Source organism: Passer domesticus, chromosome 6, assembly GCF_036417665.1.
Source record: "Passer domesticus isolate bPasDom1 chromosome 6, bPasDom1.hap1, whole genome shotgun sequence".
NCBI classification, from domain to species: domain Eukaryota; kingdom Metazoa; phylum Chordata; class Aves; order Passeriformes; family Passeridae; genus Passer; species Passer domesticus.
In genome coordinates, this window is record NC_087479.1 from 53,164,002 (window position 1) to 53,186,021 (window position 22,020).

Here is a 22,020-nt window from a genome sequence, read left to right on the forward strand (position 1 = left end):
ATTTTAAAAGATCAGTGAGAGCAGAGGTCCCCTGAAAACTTCAGGAAGCTGCTGAGATTCAAATAGTTGAAGATCTCCTAGTGTGGAATCTGCTGGAAGGGGATTCTGGGAAGCATCTCTACAAGCAGCAGCCACCAGTAAAAGGAGACATGTTTTCCCTACAAAGTTGCTGGGCATTCCCTGGACTGCAGGTGAGCCTTGTCACTGCTGGGATCCACTTGCTCACCTTGTGGGATACAGACCCCATCTCTGGCACATCAGAAACCAAATTTTCCCCCTTTCCTGTGGGAGAGACTGGAGTAAACAGGGAATATCCCATGTTCCAGCCCTTGTGCTTCATGCTCAGCTGGGCAAAGGCTTGGTTCTGAGTTCTGAACTGCTTCAAATATATCCTTGTTGCCACCGAGAGTTTAGGATAGGAAAATCTAGAGAAAAAAGAAGCAGTAAGGATTTATGTGTCATCGTGTTTCATGACTGGTAAATCCTTCAATAAGTCATCCAATGGGGCAAAGAGGCAAAGGTTGAACCACAGCAATCCACAGCCAGCTGGTGTTTCTTGATGCCATAAATTGGTGAACGCAAACAAGGGCACAGGGCAGAACAGGGAGATCAGCTTAGCTGGAAAAGGGGATTTTAAAGGGATTTTTCGGCAGCTCACCATGGCTATTCCTCACTGGCTTCTCATATCTGCACTTTTCCTGCTGCCCCTCTTGGCACAGATTTCAGCACAGGAACCCGGTAAGCTCTTTCACGAGGTCCATGTCTTTGAGGAATGTCTCCCACGGGAGGGGGTTACAGGTGGGAGGTTGCTATGCTCCAAGACCCCTTGTTCCACAGCTCGTGACCACAGCTCTCACCCAGCTCCTTCATAATGTGAATCCTTGGACAATTTTGCGTCTTATTTGCCTGTTTTTTCCAGGATGTTCTGTCAGTAACAACAACCCAAGCGTTCCTGAAAATCAATGTCCTTATGTGGTGGCTACCATCCATGTGCAGCCAGGTTTCACCCTAACAATTGATCCCAATTTCCCTGATGGCCAATTCTTCACCATTGAGGGCTCCGAGCTGAGGCTGACAAAGTGTGTGGACTATGAGGTAAGCCTTTAGCTGGCAGGCTGTAAGGATGGATGGATAATGCTGGGATGCAATGAGTTTCAGTCTGGAGTCTTGGTCTTCCAGGGATTCTTTACCTGTTTCTAGAGGAAAGAAGTTATTTCAGTTGTGGGAGTTTGGGAGCCTACAAAAAAGATAGAGAGAGACATTTATAAGGGCCTAGAATGACAGGATAAGGGGAAGTGAGTCCATACTGCCAGAAGGCAGGGTTGGATGGGATACTGGGAAGAAATTCTTCCCTGTGAGGGTGCTGACGACCTGGCACAGGTTTCCCAGAGAAGCTGTGGCTGCTCCATCCCTGGAAGTGTCCAAGGCCAGGTTGGATGGGGCTTGGAGCAGCCTGGGATAGTGAAAGGTGTCCCTGCCGGTGGCGTGGAGTTGGAATGAGATGAGCTTTAAGGTCCTTTCCAACCCAAATCATTCTGGGATTCTGTCATCTTGTGTAAAGCAGAAAGGCTGTATAAAAGGTCATTGTGTTCACTTAGGTGGCTGCTACATTATTTTAGCTCCCTGAAGTGCTCTGTATACAGCCACAGGCATCCTTAAGTTCCCTTTCAGTGTAAAACCCCACTTTTATTTGAGCAAAAAGCAACAACTGAATTAACACCCTGCAGGTGCCACTGTACTTGGTGCATAGAATTGATTTATTCAATTTTAAAAGAAATCTATTTGAATTCACCTGAGGTGAGAAAGAATGGCAGATTAGCTCTGCCAACATCTTACAGGAATTGCAGGGAGAGCGCCTGGAAGATGGGGCTGCTTTGATATCACCATAAACAAGATCCCAGCTTCAAGGAAAGAAAGGAAAAGTTAGATACACCTGAAAATAAGATAAAGCCCAGCAGCGTTTCTGATTCAGCAAAACAGGAATTTGGCTCATTTTCTTTAGCCAGACGTTGTACTCTTGGGCTGTTTCTACAGTGATGGGGTTTGTTTCTCATGCAGGAAGACCCCGTGCTGCTGCTGTACCTGACCTGCAAGGACCCTGCTGGCCAGGTGAGTGCTCTCCAGCAGCTGAGTCCTGGGACAAGGCACTGCAGGCAGCACCTGCTTCCCTCTGCTCTTCCTAATTCTCACACTGGGATGGGCAGATGTCCTTCTCTTTGTGGACAGACACACTGCTCTCATAGCCACAGAGAGCACCAAGGCTCTGCCGGGGGCAGGAGTGGCAACAAGCCCACAACCCTGCCCCAGGACATGGGCTGGCTGCAAAGCCCAGCCCCATCTGGTCCCCATCCTTACACCATCCCCTCTGGTCACTCTGCAAAGCCCCAGCAGTCTATTTTTGTCTTTGATTCCTTGATTTTCCCATTCTGCAGAGCGATTCCTTGCAAATCCTAGTCACCATTCTGAACGAGAACGATAATCCCCCTGTGTTCCCACAGCCAAACATCACCAGGGACGTCCCAGAGGTAAGGGGGTTTGGGAAGGGAAGAAGACACTGCTCACTGAGTGCTGTGGGACTGAGGAAGGGTCAGCAGGGACAGGACTTCAATCCATTGCACACAGACAATGACTACAACAATGTGTTTTTTCAGGATACAGAAGTGGACACAGTCATTGTAGCCCGTGAAGAAGTAACTGCTTCTGATGCTGACCTGGACACCATCTACTACGAACTCACTACCACAGGGCAGGTGAGCAACCCTGGGGACAAACAGTAGCTCTGGAGAAGCTGGATTCAGAAGAGCCCCAGCTTTGAGGAGAAGTTACACTGCATTTAGCTCACTCAACTTTTACAAAACCCAAACAGAGCCATCAGTCCTGCAGGGATTGAATTCTCTTATGGCTCACACTTTTAATGCACTGTACAGATTAAACTTTCATCTAGAATATTCAGAGCTGTAATGACTCAGGGAACTCTTGGTGGCATGATCTGTAAATATATCAGGAGACCTTTGTACCTCAGGGAGCTCAGAATTGCACTGAGTCTGATGAGGAAAGCAGTCCTTGCCCTAGCTGCCAACAGCAGCACAGGAGATGGGTTGTGCACACAGTTAAACCAATGCCAGCCTGGAGTGCAAGGGCTGGCTGTAAACTAAAATCAAAAGGAAATTCAAGAGAAAAATCAAATGTATGTTTGCATTTTTTGAAAAGTGTTGTGGAGAGAGCAGACAGTGACTGTTACCTCTATATCCCCAGGGAATTTAAGTTTCTGTGAACAGAAACCACCAGTTTTTCAGCTCTGGGATCAGACTTTGCATTCACATTGGTGTAAATCCAGAGGGATTTAGGAATTCAGAGACATAAGATTAGAGGAGAACCAAAGCAAGTGCAGAAGGTTATAGAGTAAAATGCAACTCATGATATTTCAACTCGGCTTTACAGTTTCTTTCAGTCCAGCTGTATTAGGCCAAGGCAGATGATCCTGCCAGCTCTCAAAGGCTGAGCCATCTTTGACCTTTTTTGTGCATGGAAGTGAGATTGTTGGCTATTAGGGACCCAAAATCAAGGATTGTTGGCAACTTGCTAAATATAGGAAATAAATGAGGTTTTAATCCAGAAGCTGCTGAGCAGGTGAGCAGTTAAAGCAGGAGGTCTGGGAGAGGAAATCCACCAGAACAAACCTTTCTGTCAAGCCAGGCAACTCCAGTGTGCAGTACCAAAAATTAAGTAGATCAGACATTCCCACAGTGCCCCTCATCCAGGTCCCCAGGATAAAAGGCCCAGTTGGGATGACAAAGACAGCAATGGGAAGGATTTGGAATGTGTCTGTAATTGAGTCTGCTATAGGATTTTTCCTTTTCCCTTGCCAGAACACAGACGGTTATTTTGCCATAAGAGGAGTTAATAACCCGGAAATTTATTTACAAACAGCGTTGGACTATGACAAATTTAATTCAGCAACATTGCTCTTATATGCGAGGGTAAGTGGTTTGGGAAGAACAGAATGCCTCGTTTGCATGGTCCCTCTTACCTGAAGGATGTCTGTTATCTCTGGGATAACAGGAGGGAGGGTGGGCCTGAGGGGGAGGAGGGGGGCCACTTTTCCCTGTCCATAATTCCAGTGACAGACCTGCAGTCAGCCCACTTTTGTCACCAGAACAAGATAACCTACTGCTTTAGCTACTCTCACATACATTTGTAATTAAACAGAATGGAGTGACACTGGTTAAAGGGCCCCCTTCCACTGCTTTTGTGCAGATGGGCCCTTGTTTTGGCAGTGAAGCTTGTGTCTCACGAGTGTGCTTTGCCTTGGGGGCAGGACAGGCCTGTGACCAGCTCTGAGGCCACCAACACGGCCACTGCGACAATAACCATCGCCATCAAGCAGAGTGACACCCGGGCACCCTGGTTCCTGCCCTGCACCCAGCTCCACAACGACGCCAGTGTCTGCATCAGCAGCCCCTACTCCGGCAGGGTCAACATCTCCGAGATGGCGGTGAGCGGCAGGGCTCAGGCAGTGCCCCGGGGCTCTTCCCAGGGGGAAGCACTGAATCATTTCCATGAGCTTCTGCTGGTCTCCAGTATAATGCAGATGATTCAGCAGAACAGGGAGCCTTCATCATACCCCACCCCAAGCAGCAATGCTGGTGTCTGCTCCTACAGCACATCACAGGAGAGGCAAGAGCAGGAACACCAGCTCAAGGCTGTCTCACCTCCACCCTGTCACAGACACCTCCCAGCAATAAATCCCATTCTGTCCAGGCACAGCCATGGGATCTGCTGTGGGCTGGGAGAGCTCCAGTTGCTGATCTGGTCCTGCCTCGTGGTGTGTGATTGTTTGCCTTGCTGTTGCAGACGGGCCCGCTCCTCCTGGAGCCAGGACCCATCTATGCTGTGGACCCTGACTACACCATCAACGACAGGATCGTGTACAGAATTGTTGGGGGTGAGTAGACCTTGTCAGCTTCCACAAGGAATGCTGCTCATTCTCCTGTGGTGCCTGCCAAGAGGGAGGGCCTGGGATTTGCCCCTCTGTTTCTGCCACAGAAATATAACTAGAGCCACAGAACACTGTTGATTAAGTAGAGAAACAGACTGTACAGAAAGGAAGTAAAAAAAAGAACTACAGTCCTACAAACCGATCTCAATGAAATCCGTTTCAAAAAGATTTTGGTTTTTTGTGAGATGAGACATGTTTTATGTTTAAGCTTTTAGATGTGATTTTGTCAGTCTGGTTATGCTACTTTCATGCAGTCTTTGAGCTGTACCTAAAATTCCCACATTATCAGCCCAATTTCTATTCATTGCCCAGAATTGTTTTTATTCCCCAGCACATTTCCACTATCGCATCTGCCTTGTTATAGTCTTGATTCCAAAAGAATCAAGGCAAAGGTCATATTGGTCAAATGAAGTATTCCTGTCCCCTTACCTATTATGCCTCATGGCAGCACAATTGTGAATATCCTCTTGATACCAAATGAATTAAAGAACATTAAATTCCACTGGCATTTGGATGGAGTGTGGCCTCCCTCCCCACAGTCAATGACTCAGATCCTTGTCAACAGAGAGCCCACAGTGTCTCAGGTTGAGGAAGAGAACTAAAAGTTCTGCTTATCTTACAACATGTATCCAACATAGGTCTTTCCATGATTCCCACACATGTAGGAATCTGATTTCTACCTGTACATAAATACAAGGTTTGTGTCTAGACTCCCTTTGTAATCAGGAGAGAGAAATAAGCATTCCCAGAGCAGACTGGGAGCTGGATGGAGATTTTCAGTCCTCAAATTGCACCAGAGGCTTTGGGCATTTATCATACTTTAGACTGACAATCTGTAGGCCTAGGTACTGGAAATGCAAAGTTTTGTTGTTCTGCCTCTTTTAATCAGGTTCACACATAGCTAATGTGTCCCTCTGCATGCTTGGTCATCACTCCCATTCTTTGGAGCAGCCAGGCAGGCAAGGAAAACAGCAAAATGGTATTTACCCAAGGAAAAATCCTTAAGGGTATTTTCACTAAGATGTGGAAGAATTAGTCTGTGAGCTCCAGGTCACTTTATGAAGGAATCTGATTGTTGAATGGTCTTTGCATTTTCTCTAGGGAATACAAATGAAGTGTTCTCAGTGGATGCAGACACAGGGAATCTAACCATGAACAAAATAGTGACTTCCCCAGATTCCTTTCTGTTGCAAGTTATGGTAAGTGATGACATTACAGCCAGCCACCCAGTACAGCTGGGTTTCCAGGAAGCAGCAGCCTGGCTGTGACAGGAGTCAGGGACCTCAAAAATCACTCGGTTATTTTGAAGGGCCCAGTGTTTGACCTGTGTCCTACACCCACTCACAAGCAAAGCTCCTGCTGCAGTTGAGAGTTCCCCCTCAGGTGTGGGTGGTGACAGCAAAGGAAATTCACCCTGGGCACATTCTGCTGAGTTGGGAATTGCAACGGGCTTTGGATCGAGCTTGTCCTTTCATGTCTCATCAGGGGCAGCAGTCTGGCATCTCTCTCTCTTTCTCTCCAGGCCACCCAGGTCAGCAACATAAGGAAATACTCTGTAGCCACTGTAGAGATCAAGGTCATCAATAAAAGCAACTTTCCGCCCTACTTCGAGAAGGGGGTCTACAATGGGATGGTGTTTGTTGGGCTGCCTCAGAGAAGCTTCGTCTACCAAGCTGGAGATCCTTCCACCCCCCTGGTGATAACAGCAATGGATCAGGATTTCCCTGATGTAAGAAACTAAAGTGCTCTGTGTTCTGTCTCACTGCTTCAGGCTTAAAGCAGGATCAGGAAACACGAGGAAGGGGAGGTGTGGAGAGGCAGACAAATGTTGTCCTCTAGTGTTCCATGTTATATTCCCTTGGAAATTCCACAGGTACCAGAACCACTTATGGTGTGGTGTAATGGGGACAAGCTGCTGGACTCCCCTCTTCCAAAGCCAGTCCCACACACATCACTGCCATAGGTGTGTTTTGCTTAGGCAGGTACTAAAGTTGCCAACACAAGATGGATTAAGACTTGGGATTTTTTTTTAATGTTTTTGTGATATATTCTTGGCCTCTGAGCAACAGGGTGAAGGCAGTTGAGCTCAGCCTTTCTCACCTGCTCAGCCCAGGTTTATTTATTACTCTCCACACCTGCTCGTACCTCAGGTGTTTTGGACAAATCCTGCCAAGGGGTTGTTGGGAAGATGCATGTGAAGCACGGTGAGGTTTGATCACCCCCTCTCTGGCCTTTCAGAAAGTCAACCCCAACATGGAGTACTATCTCAAAAACAGCACTGACTTCATCATAACCAGGGATGGGCTCATCCTGACCAACAAGGTGCTGGAGTCCCCAGGAACTGTGATCATCCAGGTAGGACACCTTTTGTGGGTATTCTGCCAGGGGTGTGGAAAGGGGAAGGAATCCAAATTCTCTCGTTGCTTGGGTCAAAGAAGCAGTCAGTGACTTTAGACTTGTAAGAAGCTGGATGTTCCCTTTGTCCACATGCCTGCCTAAGGCTTGCCTGGCACTGTGCCATGTCCTGTGGGGCTGTCAGAACCAGCCTGGCCACAGCACTGCTGGAGCTCCACAGGCAGGCACAGAGAGGTGCCAACACCTGCTGCTCCTGCCCCACACTGCCTCAGACCTTGAGCTCTGCACTGTGCTGGGAGCTGAACACAGAGCAGGGATGTGCTTCAGCTCATCCACTCCCAGGGCAGAGAATCTTCAGAGCTCTTGTTCTCCTATGACCAGGCTGTGCAGCCACAGTGAACAGCTGTGGTGAGGATAGGGACAAGGTACTTTCTCCTCAAAGGGCCTCCCACAGACCTTGAGAGTGAGCTGGAGTTCTGGAAGTCTAAGCCACCTCTTTCCCATGTTCCCATAGGCTGTTGGAAAAGATGTGTTGAGCCTGCAGGAGGCAAGCACCATAATTGTGGTGGAGGTCATCCTTGCCACAGGTAGGCTGGGGCAGGGGTGGTCTCTGTTTTCTGCTCTGGGGAGTCTTTTCTATTTCTGTGGCAAACTGGCCATGACGGGTCACCTGCTGAAGTCTGTGGGCCAGGGCTGAGGCCAACCCCAACCCTACAGAGAAAACACCCCAACAGCATTGTCACAGCATAGTCACCACATGCCTTGAACACCCTTCCGAGACTTTAGTGGTGCTGTGTATTGGAGTGTCTTTTCTTGTTGTTCCAAAGCTAAATCTGGGGTTGGTTCATGCTGGGAAATAACCCAGGATGTCTTTTCATGGCAAAGGAGACCTTGGTACATCATTGCTCCTTTTTAGCCAAACACAGAGAAAACTGCAATGTTCTTGCCTGTCTGAGGCAGAGCAGAGGGCAGCTGGCACGCCCCAAAGCCAGGCTTGCCCATGAGCCAAGCTTTTCTACCCAGGTCAGGACAGGTCAGGGTCTTTTACACCAGAATTTTATGGTCTTACAGGAGAAACAGCCCATGAGTAATAAGAGAGACATGACGCTTCATACATAACCCTCTGGCTACTCTTTAACCTTGTCAATGTGAAAACAGCTCTCACTTCCATACTGCTGAGAAATGACTCTTAAATTGGTCTTATAAATAAATTAGGATTGAAGTTCATGAAACTTCTTATGCTTTGGGTTAAGCTGAACCAATACCAATGAATTTTTATCTCAGGATAGGCAGACAATGCCCAGACTCCACTGGATTCTTCATGATGATGTGTGATTGAAGTTCCATCACTTCCCCCTCTGATCACCACCACTGTGGGGTGGGAAAAACAAGTGGGTTCCTGGGTGTAAATTTGGATTCCCTAAAGGCAGTGCCACTTCACAGCTAAAAATCACTTAATCCCCATTTAAGGGGACAGCCCAGCATAAAACTAGTCCATGTGTGAGCTCACAGAGTTACAAATGCTCCAAGCATGTGCCAACAATTCTGGGCAACTTTGAAATTTTGCCTTTGCTGCTTAAGCCACACCAAGCAATGATGCTGTTGACTATGCAGAATTACACAGCTCTGGGATTCTCTGTGGGCTGTGGCTCCCCAGGAGACAGGATTAAGCAGCAAAAATTCCCTGAGGTCCTAAATCCTTGCCAAGGTGTTAATGATAAACTGAGGGCGGAATCAAATGCAGAGGGAACGCTCCAATTCCATTATAATAAACAGGTCAGCAGGAGAACAAAACCTTGTTTCATCAATCATTAATGAGAGTCATTTACGCTACAAAATGAAACTGGGAAACTTAAAGAATCCCACCACCAGCAAGCAAAGCTGAGAATGGAAATGTCTTTCCACTCTGGTGTCAATCTCTGTACAAACACCTGACCCTGAGCAGTGGCTGGAAGCAGAAGCTGCTCCTGAGCAGTCTGGGCAATATTGCTACAGCTACGAAAGGGCAAGAAAGGATTTCTTGTCCTGGGGACTCTCTAATGCTTTTCCTATTTCCTATTCTGGTTGGGTTTTTTCTTATGTGCTCATCTGTATTGGAAAGGATGTTCCAGATGAAAGGAAGCTTTGCATTTTCATCACAGACGTACAATCAAACCTCATTTTGCATTCTGGTGTAAAAGGGTGAAGTGGGAAAGTCAAAGAACTAAATAGCTTTACTCCATGTAGCACCTGCTTGCCTGATGCAGTCGGGTATTTATTAACTTAGTTAAATCATGGGGTAAAAGTCACTGTCCTGTAAATGGCTGCTATTTCCACTTCATGGAATTTATTGGAAATGACAATATTCTGTGTCATTAAAAAAGAAGCCCTCTGATTTTAGGACAGAAAAAAAAAGATTTTCTGTGGTATCAGATGTATGACTGTCACATTCTGCAGCACAGGATGCTTCCTTGCCTTTCAAAAATTGATTGGAGCTTCTCCCACAGTGAAGGGTTGTGTTGGAAAGCGCTGCCTGCCAGTTTTAGGCTTTGTAACACTGGTTTGTTTTCCTTGCAGCTGTAACCCCCTCTGACAAGATGTACACTGCTCAGGACATGGCTATCCTAGGGGGCACATTAGCAGCACTGCTGTTAATTGCCTTAGTCTTCCTTGGAGTGCTGATATGGAAATCCAGTAGGTGGTACAGAAAACCTTTCAAATACCTGGTGAAGAAAAAGGTAAGTGCCTTTTTTGTACCTGAACTTCTAAGAGTTAGGAAGTGGGATCTGAGGAAGCTTTGAAGTATGGATGGGCTGCCCAAGTACCTCACATTTCTGTGAGGGTGGTGAATCACTCCCAAGACAAAGTCTGCAGAGGTAACATCACTTTGGTGGTGTTTGCTGCTGCTCTTTCTGCCCCTGGAGCTGTGTGGTGGATGATGAGCAGACATGGTAAGGAGAGCACCACAGCTCCATGGAGCACAAAATCTAGGACAAAACTGGCACATATCAGGGACAGTCTCTGAAAAACCCCTGTCTGAGGTATAAACCACTGTCCATCATCCATAATAAAAGGACAGAAAAGTCCCTTCATTTCAGATCCCCAAATTTGGGCTCAGACACTTGTCTGCCCCTGAGCTATTTAATTTTGGACCTCTCAGGTCCCTGGCAGATTGGTCACTGCAAGTTTAGGCTGTAGTTTGTCTGACCAGATGTTGGTCTGTGCCATAGGCTGGGCCTGCCAGGAGCCTAGACCTGAGTGCAGAGCACATAGCTCAGGTGGGTAACAAAAGTCCTCCACCCTGAGTGACAGAAATCCCACTGAATCCACCCAGAATGGGGTGGGTACAAACCACCACGTGTGTGATGCTGGTGCTCAGCCCTCCTGGAGAACGAGCCCACTTATCTGAGAAAACTCCAGAAATGGAGCCAATAAAAAACGTCTCTTCCAGGGATCTGCAGCTTTCCCTGGCTTCAAATAGGTCTAACTGCAAACCAAGCTGAACTTTCTGGAGCAGGAGCTCAGTCACTGCAGTCACGCCTTCCCTCCTGCCCCACTTTTCCTGTCACTACAGTCACAATGTGTCTCTCCTCTTGTAGGTTTCCAAGGAAATCTCTGGGGGTCACCAGAACAAATATTACCAGGAAGATGAAGAGCCAGATGTGAGCACCAAGCAGCATGAGACATCAGAAACCAGCAGTGTCCGGGCAGAGACTCCTGTGCCAGAGCAGCCAGCACTTGCCTCACACTTCTCCAGTGCAGAGGAAACAGAGAGTCTCCCAAAGAGCTCCATAGCTTCCACTGTCATCTTTGACCAGGAAGAGGAAGAGGAAGAAAAGGAAGAAGAGGCTGGACAGGAGAAAGAAGTGAAGTCAATCCTCAAAACAGACAGGCACGTGGCAGATGATGGCTACAAAGCTGTGTGGTTTAAGACTGATGTGGACCCCGAGGCTGGAGAGAGGGTTCAAGTGATTGAGGACACTGCAGCAGATGATGATAATGATGATGACAGTGACCAAGATCTGCAGAAGAATGAGGAGGAGGAGGAGGAAGAAGGTTCTGACACAGATGGTCACCACCGAGGGCTGGGAGTGTCCTTTTCCTCAGAGAGCTCGTCACTCCCAGCAGCAGAGGTGACAGTCAACATGTCTCACACAGGTGCAGGGACAGATGTCACTGAGATGTAAAGGAAATTGGGTACATACTCCCAAAAATGGGACAATCTCAGCTTCTTTGCTGACATGAAGCCCATCTTTCTGCTCAGGGGGAAAACTGGAATGCAGAAGGGTGAGGTTATCTGTCCTGCTTGTCTGAATGCAGCAAATAAGGCCAGAAGAGATTACAGCTAATTTAACCCTTTAGTGACACCTTGGAATATCACTTAGGATTTTCAGGGTGAAGCGATTCATCTTTCCACCTTCCTGCCTGTTCCCCCTGGGTCCCTTGACATCACCTCTCCTCATCTGGCTGCAGGTACAGCCGAGCTGGCCTGGCCTGGCCTGGCAGCAGCGAGCCCAGCTCACAGGAGCAGTCAAGTGGCACAGTCCAGTGTTTGGCTCTTCCCTTTAGGGTGTTGCAGCAGGGTGTCAGCAAGTCCCTCTGAGCCTGCAGGTGCTCCTGTGACTATGCAGGAGCTGACTTCAGGGCTTGGCTCTGCTCTGTTCTCCCACCACAAACATCTGGAATGTGCCACCACGCCCTTGTCTTGCCAGCCAGGAGGTTCCATGCTCAGGACCTGCTGTTTCCTTTGCCACTGGTAAACACGGACTGATCACGTAAAGGACTTTGTCATCAATTTTCTCTGTCATAAACCCACTAATTGTGCAGTACTTTAACTGTCTATCTGCTGTGTCAGCCAAAGAGCTCCTGAGATATTGTCTTCAAGTGCCAAGTCAGCACTCTGTTTCCAGCTAGCAGAGGGAAGGAAATATTTGATGCTGTTGTCTAGGTTTGCATCTCCCACCAATCTCTTCCCCAGCTGGCAGCCAAAAGCTGGGCTGGTTTCCACCAGCTGAGAGCATGGCTGTGTGCATTTGCATCTTCTGATCATCAGCACAAGATTTATGCTGCTCCTGGAGAAAGAAACAAAAGAGTGACTGCTGGGGTCTGCAGGAACATCAGAGCACGTGTGATTCCCAGGGAGGCTGTTATCCTCTTGGGCCATTCATGTCCCTGTCCCAGTGTTCCCGTGCTCACTCCTGCTCTCCTGTCTCTGAGGAATGCTGCCCTGGCCTCCTGGACTTTGGGAGCTGTGTTTGTGCTGCAGATCAAGCCCAGGACGCTTTCCTACTTCCTGCAGCAATGCTGTTTGCCTGGGAATTGCAGAGTGGTAATGGAGGGTGGGGAGTGCAGCCAGTGTTTGCCGTATAAAGAATCCCTCCAGCAGCTTTGGGGTATCTCCAGGAAGCATTTTCCACAGGATTATGAGAATGCTGGCAGCTGCTCACTGCTAACCCAACACCTCTGGCCACCAGCAAGGCTGAAGTCAAGCCTGCCCGCCGTGCTGATGCTGCTCGTGGGAGGGTTGCTGCTGTGGGGAGAAGCTGGAGTGCTTCTCCTCTGCTCCGTTTCCTTGGTGGCTGTGCTGTGTGTGGTCCATTCCTGTCACTGCTCTGCTGCCTGCCTGCCTTCCCTCAGCTGCTGTGTACTCTGGATTGCTGCTGGCACGCTGATTTACGAGCTCCCTACCACTGCAGTCTGTGTTCAGCTCTTGGTGCTTTCCTTCCCCTCACCAGCGTGCTTCCCATGCTCTTGAGAATGGGACTGGTCCCATCAAAACAGTCTTTGTTTTCTCCCAGGTCTCATCAGGACATACAGCCACGGGATTTGGTGTTTTTCAGGGTTATGGGTGTATGATTCCAAAGGAGATGATGTTTGGTAAATATTGTGTCTGTGGAAGTGGTGGTTGTTGTGAGGAGAAGCACAATAATAAAACTTGGCAGCAGGCAGAGCTCAGCTGCTTCCAGTTACTGCCTGTTAAAGCCTCCAGATCCTGTGTTCTTAACTCCTGTCTTTTTGGAAAGAAATTAAGAAAAATGTGTAAGGAACAAGAAGAAAACTTAGCCTTTTAAGTTCAAGTTCATGTGAGCTTGCACTCCATCTGTATGGGTTGGTTTGTCTGCTGAGGCTGGGAAGGGTGACAGAGTTTTTGCATCCTTCTGCAACAATCATGTTCATTTATAAACATCTGCATAAGAAAAAAAAATGTACTGATAGAAATGTTTTTAGAAAATTGGATCAGCTTAAGTGTTTTTTGATGGCAAATAAATATCTACATATCTTGAAGGTCTCATCCTTACTCCAAAGAAATTCAAGTGCTTTTGGAAGTTTAACTCTACAGGTAGATATAAGAAATGTCTTTCACACCATCCCCAGACAAGCTCTGTTTTATTTCTGTACCAGCTTAGAATGTTACTTTTTTAATGCTTGTAATGCAGAGCTATAAAAAGCTGGTCAGCAAATTTGCATGGGGAGAAAGAGCAATTTCAGTGTGGCCGTGCTAAGTGTGGATTTGAGGTTTTACAGCTGGGAGTGGCACAGATGCCAAGGGAGAGGATCCTCACGGATTGCCAGCTTTGAGCACCCTCTCCTGATGCAACACAGACCTGGCATGTGCCTGTTTCACCTTCGTTTTAGCCTCTAGAAGGAAAAGAAGCCTCTCAGCTGCCAGGGGAAACTCTAAAGCTGAATTGAAGCCAGCAGGTGCAAGCAGGGAATTGGAAAAATCAAGTAAATACAGACATTTTACCTGCAGGAAGTAACAGAAACAGACTGAAAATGCTCAGGTGTCTGAAAATTAATTTCTGTTCAAATTCTGTCTCCATTTAGAACTGAATAACCTCACGGATTTCATCAAGTGTCATGGGCATAACTGACAGCAAATGCATCCTTTTGCTTTTTTTCTTCTGAGAGAAAAATACTTCTGGTTCATGGCTTGCCAGAGTGCAGAGAACACTTGTTGGTTTCATTTTGAAGGGATGGAAGAGAATTGGAGACCCTTCTCTTTGTATGTAGGATTGCAAAATGATCTAGCATCTATAAACTTCCAAATGATAAACAGTCAGAGATAAAAGACCTGTTTTAATTTGATTCCCCTTAAATATTGAGCAGCCTTAGCTCCAAAAGGGATACTTTTTTCTTCAAAAAAGAAAGGAAATTAGATTTTATTCCAGTTTGCGTGATATATTTTTTCATGAGTTGATTGCTGAGTCTTCGTGGAAATGAAGCTGACATAAGCAGTAAATGGAACTTTAAAGAAACAGGATCAACTCCATCAAACAGGTTTTAAGCAAATTTTGGCCTTTCCTTTTTCTAAATACATATTTTATCCAATCAACAATAACAGCAGTTCACCATCAAATTCCAAGGAACAAATTTTGAACTATAACAACAACTGAGGCTGCAGAAATGAGCCAGTAGTAGTACTGGAACAGAAACTGTATTCCTTTTTGCACAGAGAAGTTGCTGTAATGAAGGACACAGATGGGAGTGTCAGGTTTCCCCTTGATTGGTGTAAGTTGAGATAAACACTTGTATGATGAGCCTTAATGGACTAGCTGAAACATGTGAGGCAGCATATTATGCTTGTGTTCTGCTTGAATTTATACATCTTTACGAAGGTGTTATGGGTTTTATAGTGGGATAAATATCCTAACTGTTCAGGTATAAAAGTAACAGATTTCTTAGGGAGATAAAAGGTCATGTATCCCTTCTAGGTCCTGCATGAGTTTCTGGAGCATGTGATGGAGAAACAACACCCATCAACACCATGGTCACAGTTTGTCTCTCCCATGCTTACAAAAGCCCCATGAGTCACAGGCAGAGTCTATGAGTTAAGAGCAGTTGTGAAGAAACAAAACATCCCTTTTTGCTCATCCAATTTTCTTTATGAGAAACATCTCTGAGCATGTTCCCAGTAACAGCGGGCAGCTGCTGTGCCACTGCAGATTCCAAAAAACCCATTGAAGGGGAGATCATCACCCGTGCTTCACCACCAGGTGAGACAAGAGATGGTCATATCCCAGGAGCCTGGGCTGGGAATGTTTTATGGAATTGGCCGAGTAGCTTTTACTTCCTGGGGTTTCTGTCCATGGCAGGCCCAGCCTGTGCTTCAGCTCAGCACCACTCTGGGCCCTCAGTCCGCAGGGAAATGAACGTCCCGGGCAGTTCCTACAGCTCTGTTTGCCCCTTTCTGGAGTAGGATGATTTTCTGCGAGTAGCCTGTCCATCCTGACCTGTTTCCTTCCCTCTCCCTGTCAGGCTGTACCTGCGGAAAGGCCGAGGCGAGACCAGGATCTGTAAAATCTACGACTCTCCGTGCCTGCCCGAGGCTGAGGCCATGTTTGCTATCAACGCCGACGGAGTGGGAGATGCTAAAGACTGAAAACTCCTTTTCTTCCCCTGATCCCAAGACTGTGTGTGTGAGAGGCTCCTTTCCTGGTGGCACCTTAGGGACACTTCCCCAGGAAGCTGTGGCGGGAAGCGTCGGGACACGCCGAGCTCGGCCGCAGCTGTTGGGAGAGATGGAAGAGTCTCCCTCGGGCTGCGGGCACAGGTGAGGCCCCTGTGCTTCCTCAGCAGCATTCCCAGAGGACAAACCCTGCGTGGTTCCTTCCCTGGATCCCACCGTGGACACAGTGCAGCAGAACCTTGGTGGCCACAGCTGGGAACTCGGTGGATTGGGAGCAAAGCTGAAGGGTTTGGCACTAAGAGAAGCAGTGCCTGATAAACAAAGGCAGAGTGGGATTCCACACCCGGGATTTGGGATTGGTGGTGGTCCCAATCCCTCATCTTTCTGTTCATTTTCTTTTGGATGCTGCAGCCTGCTGGGCTGGGGGAGCTGTTCCTTTGCATTTCATTTTCTGTATTCTGTTAATTCTCTGTGGAAATCTGCTTTTAATAAAAAGGCTCCTGAGGACATTGATGATGCCCCAGGTTCCTGGGATTCCCAGGTGTGTGTTCAGACCAAGGATTGTTCTGGCTGGCAGAAGCTGCACCAATCTCCCAGGAATCTCAGTCTGGGTTTGTCTTTTCTCTCAAATCTTCTTGGTTTGGGGGTGCAGTGCAGCCCTGCCCTGTACATCTCCTAGAAGAGTTTTGGGGTTAAAAAGGTTCTTTCCTATCCTGCAGTTTTTCTCTAGATCTTGATTAATTAACCAATGCAAATGAACCAATGCAAATGAATTAAGATCACATCAATACATTATTCTTTTTTAAGCAGGTCATTGAGAAGGGGCTTGAGCACCCCTTGGCTGGAGCTGGCAGTTCTTCTTTATTGTCTCTTCATCCTTTGAATTTATTTTAATTATTCCTTAAGCAATTACTGCAATGAAGATCCACAGTGAGGAGAACAGCATTGCTGCCCTGCTGGATCGGGAAATCCAAGTGCAATTCCTTGGAGAGATTGAGGGGATGGGGAGCTGAGCCTCAGGCTGGGTTTTGGCAGCAGGAATTGGTGAGGAGGGGAGAGGGGAGATCCCCAGAATTGGTTAAAGCCAATTCTGCTGGGTTTGGGTGCTCCCACCCCAAAAAAGGATCCTGGTTAAAGGGGGCTTGAGGAAGCAGCGGGATGTGCTGGAACCCCAAGCCTGGCCAGGGATGGTGGGCAGTGCCAGGTTCACAGGGACACTACGGAGGGGCTGTGCTGGGATCCCCAAATTCCAGCCAGGAGTGCTGGGAAGTGTCAGCTCCATGGGGACACTGTAGAAGGGCTGTGCTGGGATCCCCAAATTCCAGCCAGGAATGCCAGGAAGTGTCAGCTCCATGGGGACACTGTAGAAGGGCTGTGCTGGGATCCCCAAATTCCAGCCAGGAATGCTGGGAAGTGTCAGCTCCATGGGGACACTGTAGAAGGGCTGTGCTGGGATCCCCAAATTCTAGCCAGGAGTGCTGGGAAGTGTCAGCTCCATGGGGACACTGTAGAAGGGCTGTGCTGGGATCCCCAAATTCCAGCCAGGAGTGCTGGGAAGTGTCAGCTCCATGGGGACACTGTAGAAGGGCTGTGCTGGGATCCCCAGATTCCAGCCAGGAGTGCTGGGCGCTGCCAGACCTTTGGGACACTGCCTGATCCAGAGAGATTTCCCATTATGTTCTCTCGTGCTCAGCACATGACAGCTCATTAGAGCCCCACAGGTTGCAAATCCCATGGGAGGAGTTGGAATCGCAGCCGCTCACACAGAAGCCCGTCCAGGAGAGGTGATGAGCTGTTCCACCGATGGATTTTTTCCCAGTGCGTTTTGATTTAAGGCAGACCTCCCCCTCCCCAGCCCAGACCCCATATCTTTTAGCTTTGGGGCTTCTCCATGACAATTCTCTGCCCCCGCGGGACAGGAAAAAAAAAAAAAAAAAGAAAAAAAAAAAAAAAAAAGACGCTGCGGAGGCCTGGAGGATTTGGGGGATCCGGATCCCGGCGGGGCCGCGGCCGGAGCAGGAGAGGCTTTTCCTGCCCGCGGCGATCCCGGTCCCCATCCCAGCCCCAATCCCGCGTCCGTCCTGCGGGGCTGGGACCATCAGCCCGCCCGGCGGGGCCGAGGCGGCACCGCCCGGACCCCCAGAGACGCCGATGGAGCCGGAGCCGGGGCCCCGGCCCAGGTGCGAGGGGCGGGCCGCAGCGATGGTCCCGGGCGGGCCCGGGCCGGCCCAGGTGCGCAGGGCGGGGCCGAGGTGATTTAATGCCCGGAACGCCCCCCTGCGCCATTTGCTCCCTCCGAACGTGTGGAGGTGCAGCCGGGTTGGGCTCCCCCGGCGGGGCCCGGGTGAGGCCCCCCACCTCCTGTACCTCTCTCCTTTCCCCCCTCTTTCTCCTGCCCTTATCCTCCTGCTTCGTCTCCCCCTTATCTAAATTTCTTTCTCCCTCCCACCTCCCCTTCCTCTCCCCCTGCCAGCCTCCTGCACCCTCTCCTTCACCAGCTCTCCTGCACATCCCCGACCCCCCCACTCCTCTTCTCGCCCCTCTCCCCAACCCGACTCGGCTCTTTTCCCCCTCTACCCCTCTTCTGTCCATCATCCCGCTCTCTCACCCACCCTACCCCACCTCCTCTCCCATCCTCGTCTCTCTCCCTCTTTCCCCCGCAGCCGCGGGACTCGGGGCGCTGGAGAATAAAGCCCAGAGGGCCGGGGCCGCACATGGGGCCGGGCCCGCTCACACCATGGACTCATGGGGTCACTTGGAAGGGGCGACGAAAACTCTCTGGACTCTGTTGTCCCATCGCGCGGCACAGAACACGTCCAGACCTGCCTCCTCACCCTCACGGAATGGCAGTGGCTGTGTGGAGCTCTGGCAGGAGCACCTGGAGACCAGGTAAGAACAGCAATGGGATTGTTTTGGCTGCTGCTGGATGTGGTTTTCTCTTTTCAAGACGTTCCTCTGATTGGTGTTTTCACAGCTGTTTCCTAGGTGTCATTTGAGGGTAATTCCAAAAGTTTGGAAGTAGTTGGAAAACAATGGGGGGGAAAAATGTGAACCTGATCCATTTCTAGTAATTCCAAACTTCTCCCACAGCAGCGCTCTGAGGGAAAGCTGGTTAAAGGATAAAGATGCAGAGGAACAAGTGTTGTAAACCCTCCTTGCTCTCTGACTGAGAAAACCTTCCAGTAATCCCAGTACATCTCTCTGAGAGACTCTGGGATCATTAGGTCTTCCAGGAATGCAATGACAGAGATGAGGGAATGGGCTTCTAATTAATAATTGTTTGATGGGTGTAGGAATGATTCTTGTATCTTTCACACTCCCCTTTTAAGTCCTGGAATGATTTTAAATGGGTCCTTTAACAAATTATCTAAATTTGAGAAGAAATGGTGCAAAATAAATGCATGGAGAGACCATGGAATCCCCAATGGTCTGAGTGGGAAGGGACCTTAAGGATCACTTCATTCCATCCCCAGCCCGGGGTGCTCCAAGCCCTGTCCAGCCCGGCCTTGGACACTTCCAGGGATGGAGCAGCCACGGTTTCTCTGGTTTGTGGGCACAGAGGGAAGTTCCAGCAGGAGCTGAGGAGTTCCCTTTGCCCTGTGCAGCCCCAGCAGGGCTGTGGGAGCAGAGGCTGTGGGAGCAGGAGCTTTGCCCACGGCCTCGGGCAGTCTGTGCTGCCCCAGCCCCCAGAGCAAACGTTTGTGGTTCAACATCCCGTGCCAAGGAGATGCCAGCCAGGAACGGGAATGGGCCGCGGAGCAGGGACGGGCCAGGCACAGGGGTGACATCCAGAGGGTGCCACCAGCCCGTCCCTGCTGCCCAGGCTGGCATGAGCAGGCTGCTGACTGTCCCTGTGCTTGCTCTGCAGGATGAGGGAGCCAGCCCTGCCAGGAGGAAGAGGAGGAGGTGTGGGAGGATGGAGACAGCGGCCACCAAAGGCTGGGGAAGGCACAGGTCCAGGTGGGAGATGCTGCCTTCCAAGGAGAGGGACTTGTCTGTCCCATTGGAATTTGGGGTGTGAGGCCAATGGAACAGAGGGTTTGATTCTATTTTCTTGGGCCAGGCTGTGTTTGAAACAGCCCATGGCTGCATAGAGCTGGAGTCATTTCCTAGCAGGGAACTTGACTTGGAAGCTGCATTCCAAACTCTTGTCCACATTTATTTTATCTCCCACATGGAGCTGCCTAGAGAAGCAGAGGTGGAGTGTTCCTAACAAAAGAACATCCAAATTCATCGCTGGTAGAGGGCTTAAACTTAAAGTGTGAGTGGAGGTGCCTTTAGGACACTTCAAATTCCTTAGTGTATTAATAGAATTTAAATTAAATATCCAAATCCTGACAAGCTTGTATGAACTCCAAAGTCCCTGCAAGTGTTTTACAGCCAGGGAGGGAGACAGGAGTATGGAGTGTCTCCCCAAAAACTGGCTGCTGCTTTGTTTGACCAGGCCTAGGAATGATTGTGTATTCCCTGGGGCTGTGCTGATGGAGAAGGGTTTGTTTGTGTGCCCTGGGTTTATTCCGTGTATCTCCAGAATGATGGAAACTGATTTCATTGAAGTGCCAGAGGTGCCCAGTGCTTTCCCCAGCCAGAGCTCGGGGCCAGCCCTGTGGGAAGGGGTTTCATGCCCATTTTCCCAATCCCTCGAGGCAGCAGCACTGGAGCACCCGAGCCAAGCAGGCCCAAGGTGCCCAGTGCTGGCAGGAGGCAAATCCAGGAATTGGGCAATGGGAGTTTGCTCCTGGAATCCCAGCGCTGGAGCTGTGCTCCAGAGAGCCCAGGAGATGCTGCCTCACTCAAACCTCGTTTGAAGCTCAGCTTCCTCCCTGCTCCCTTGGAATTGTTGTTGCTTCCATTGCTGCTCTCTCCCAGTAATATTACTATTGTAAATTCCCACTCCAAGTCTTCCATAGCCCTTTGCTCCCACAGGTGGTGCTTTAGGAAAGCCCCTCCAGCCTGGGAAGGTGCTTTTGGCTCCGGACACATTCCCAGAGCCCAGGAGCAGCAGGACCTGTGCTGTGCCCAGCAGGTGAGGCAGAGCTGCCTTTCCTTCCTTTCCTGCTGCACTTTGGCTTTTTGAGGGGTCTCAGGGAAAAGTTCTTTGTCACTCCAGGGCAGAATTAGCCCTGCTCCCCCTAAAAGCAGGAGGAATCATTTTATCCCTGTTTTTGGCTACGTTTTGTGTTTTCTCTCTGTTGCTGACACCGTGTGGTGAAGCAGCAGCTCCCAACCTTGTCAGTGCTGCTCCCTGCAATAGTTTTTATTGTTACACCATGAATTCCCTGCTGGAATCCAGGCACAGCCCCCAGATCCATGTGCAGTTTAAGCTCTTACACCCTGACCAGAACAATTTCCTGTTTCCAGGCATGGAAAATGGGGGAAAACTCAGACTGGAGTGGAGCCAGGACCCAGAGTGGGGGAGTGAGGCAGCGTGCTCTGCCAGGCTGGGGCTGGCACAGGGGCTGTGCCCTGTTGGATGACACCCGTGTGGAACAGATCCCTCTCTTCCTTTGTCCAAAGTCCAATGGCAAAGGATTCAGGAACTCACAAGTGAGGCCTGGAATGAAAATGCTTCTGTTAAAATTAGGCAAAGAATGTGGTAAGAAATAATGGGCATCCTTTTTATATATGAAAATAGTAGGGAATAAAGTGTTGACAAGGGGCACTTTTATTTGGTGTCACCTCTCAATTTTTTATGAATAGAACCCCACAGTGAGCAATGAGAACAGAAGTAGGAAAGCCAGGAGCCATGACTTCCAGAGTGGACCTAATCTCCATTTTCTCCTCTCTTTCAGGACAGAAAAAACCACTTAACTCATCCCACCTTTGCCCAGAGCTTTGGTGTTTGAGCAGCCAAACCCAACAGGCTCCAGACTGCACTGGAGGGCCCCTGGTCCTGCCCAGCTGTGCCCAGAGTGTCACAAACCCAGAGGGATCTGCCCTGGGCTCAGGCTGTCCTTGCCCTGGTCCCTGCAGCCCCCAGCACCTGAGACAGAGAGAGCCCTGTCCCAAGGGCCTGGGGCTCCTTGTCAGGAATGTGGGGCAGCCCCGGGGCAGGGGGAGCTGAGAGCTGGGGCAGTGTCTGGGGCTGCTCCAGGGCAGCTCAGTGTTTGCCCTGGGGCTGGCCCCCCACGCTGAGGTTCAGCAGGAGCAGGGCACAGATGCTGCATTTTGTGCACCCTGGGAGTTTCTGTCCCCCTGGGGATTTCCTGCCGGGATGGGGCAGCGCAGGGAGCAGAATCAAACCTGCAGCTCCCGTGGGCATTGCTGGCCTTGGTCT

The 22,020-nt window shown here is 49.4% G+C and overlaps 1 protein-coding gene across 3 annotated transcripts; it reads left to right on the forward strand.

Moving 5' to 3' along the window:
- The first annotated feature begins 281 nt into the window (after window positions 1-281).
- Window positions 282-16,256, forward strand: CDHR5 (cadherin related family member 5). 3 transcript variants are annotated; one of them, XM_064425653.1, is made up of 16 exons: window positions 282-738; window positions 920-1,095; window positions 2,059-2,109; window positions 2,433-2,525; window positions 2,652-2,750; window positions 3,870-3,980; window positions 4,319-4,495; window positions 4,855-4,945; window positions 6,101-6,198; window positions 6,522-6,728; window positions 7,238-7,354; window positions 7,869-7,941; window positions 9,911-10,071; window positions 10,933-14,845; window positions 15,049-15,330; window positions 15,593-16,256. In XM_064425653.1, exons 1-14 carry the CDS (start codon window positions 660-662, stop codon window positions 11,518-11,520), a joined length of 2,121 nt encoding a protein of 706 aa, XP_064281723.1. In that variant the 5' UTR covers window positions 282-659; the 3' UTR covers window positions 11,521-14,845; window positions 15,049-15,330; window positions 15,593-16,256. The 3 variants fall into 3 exon arrangements, with proteins under 3 accessions (XP_064281723.1, XP_064281724.1, XP_064281722.1); XM_064425654.1 differs by having other exon boundaries at window positions 10,933-14,339; XM_064425652.1 differs by having other exon boundaries at window positions 10,933-15,330.
- The last annotated feature ends 5,764 nt before the right edge of the window (window positions 16,257-22,020 follow it).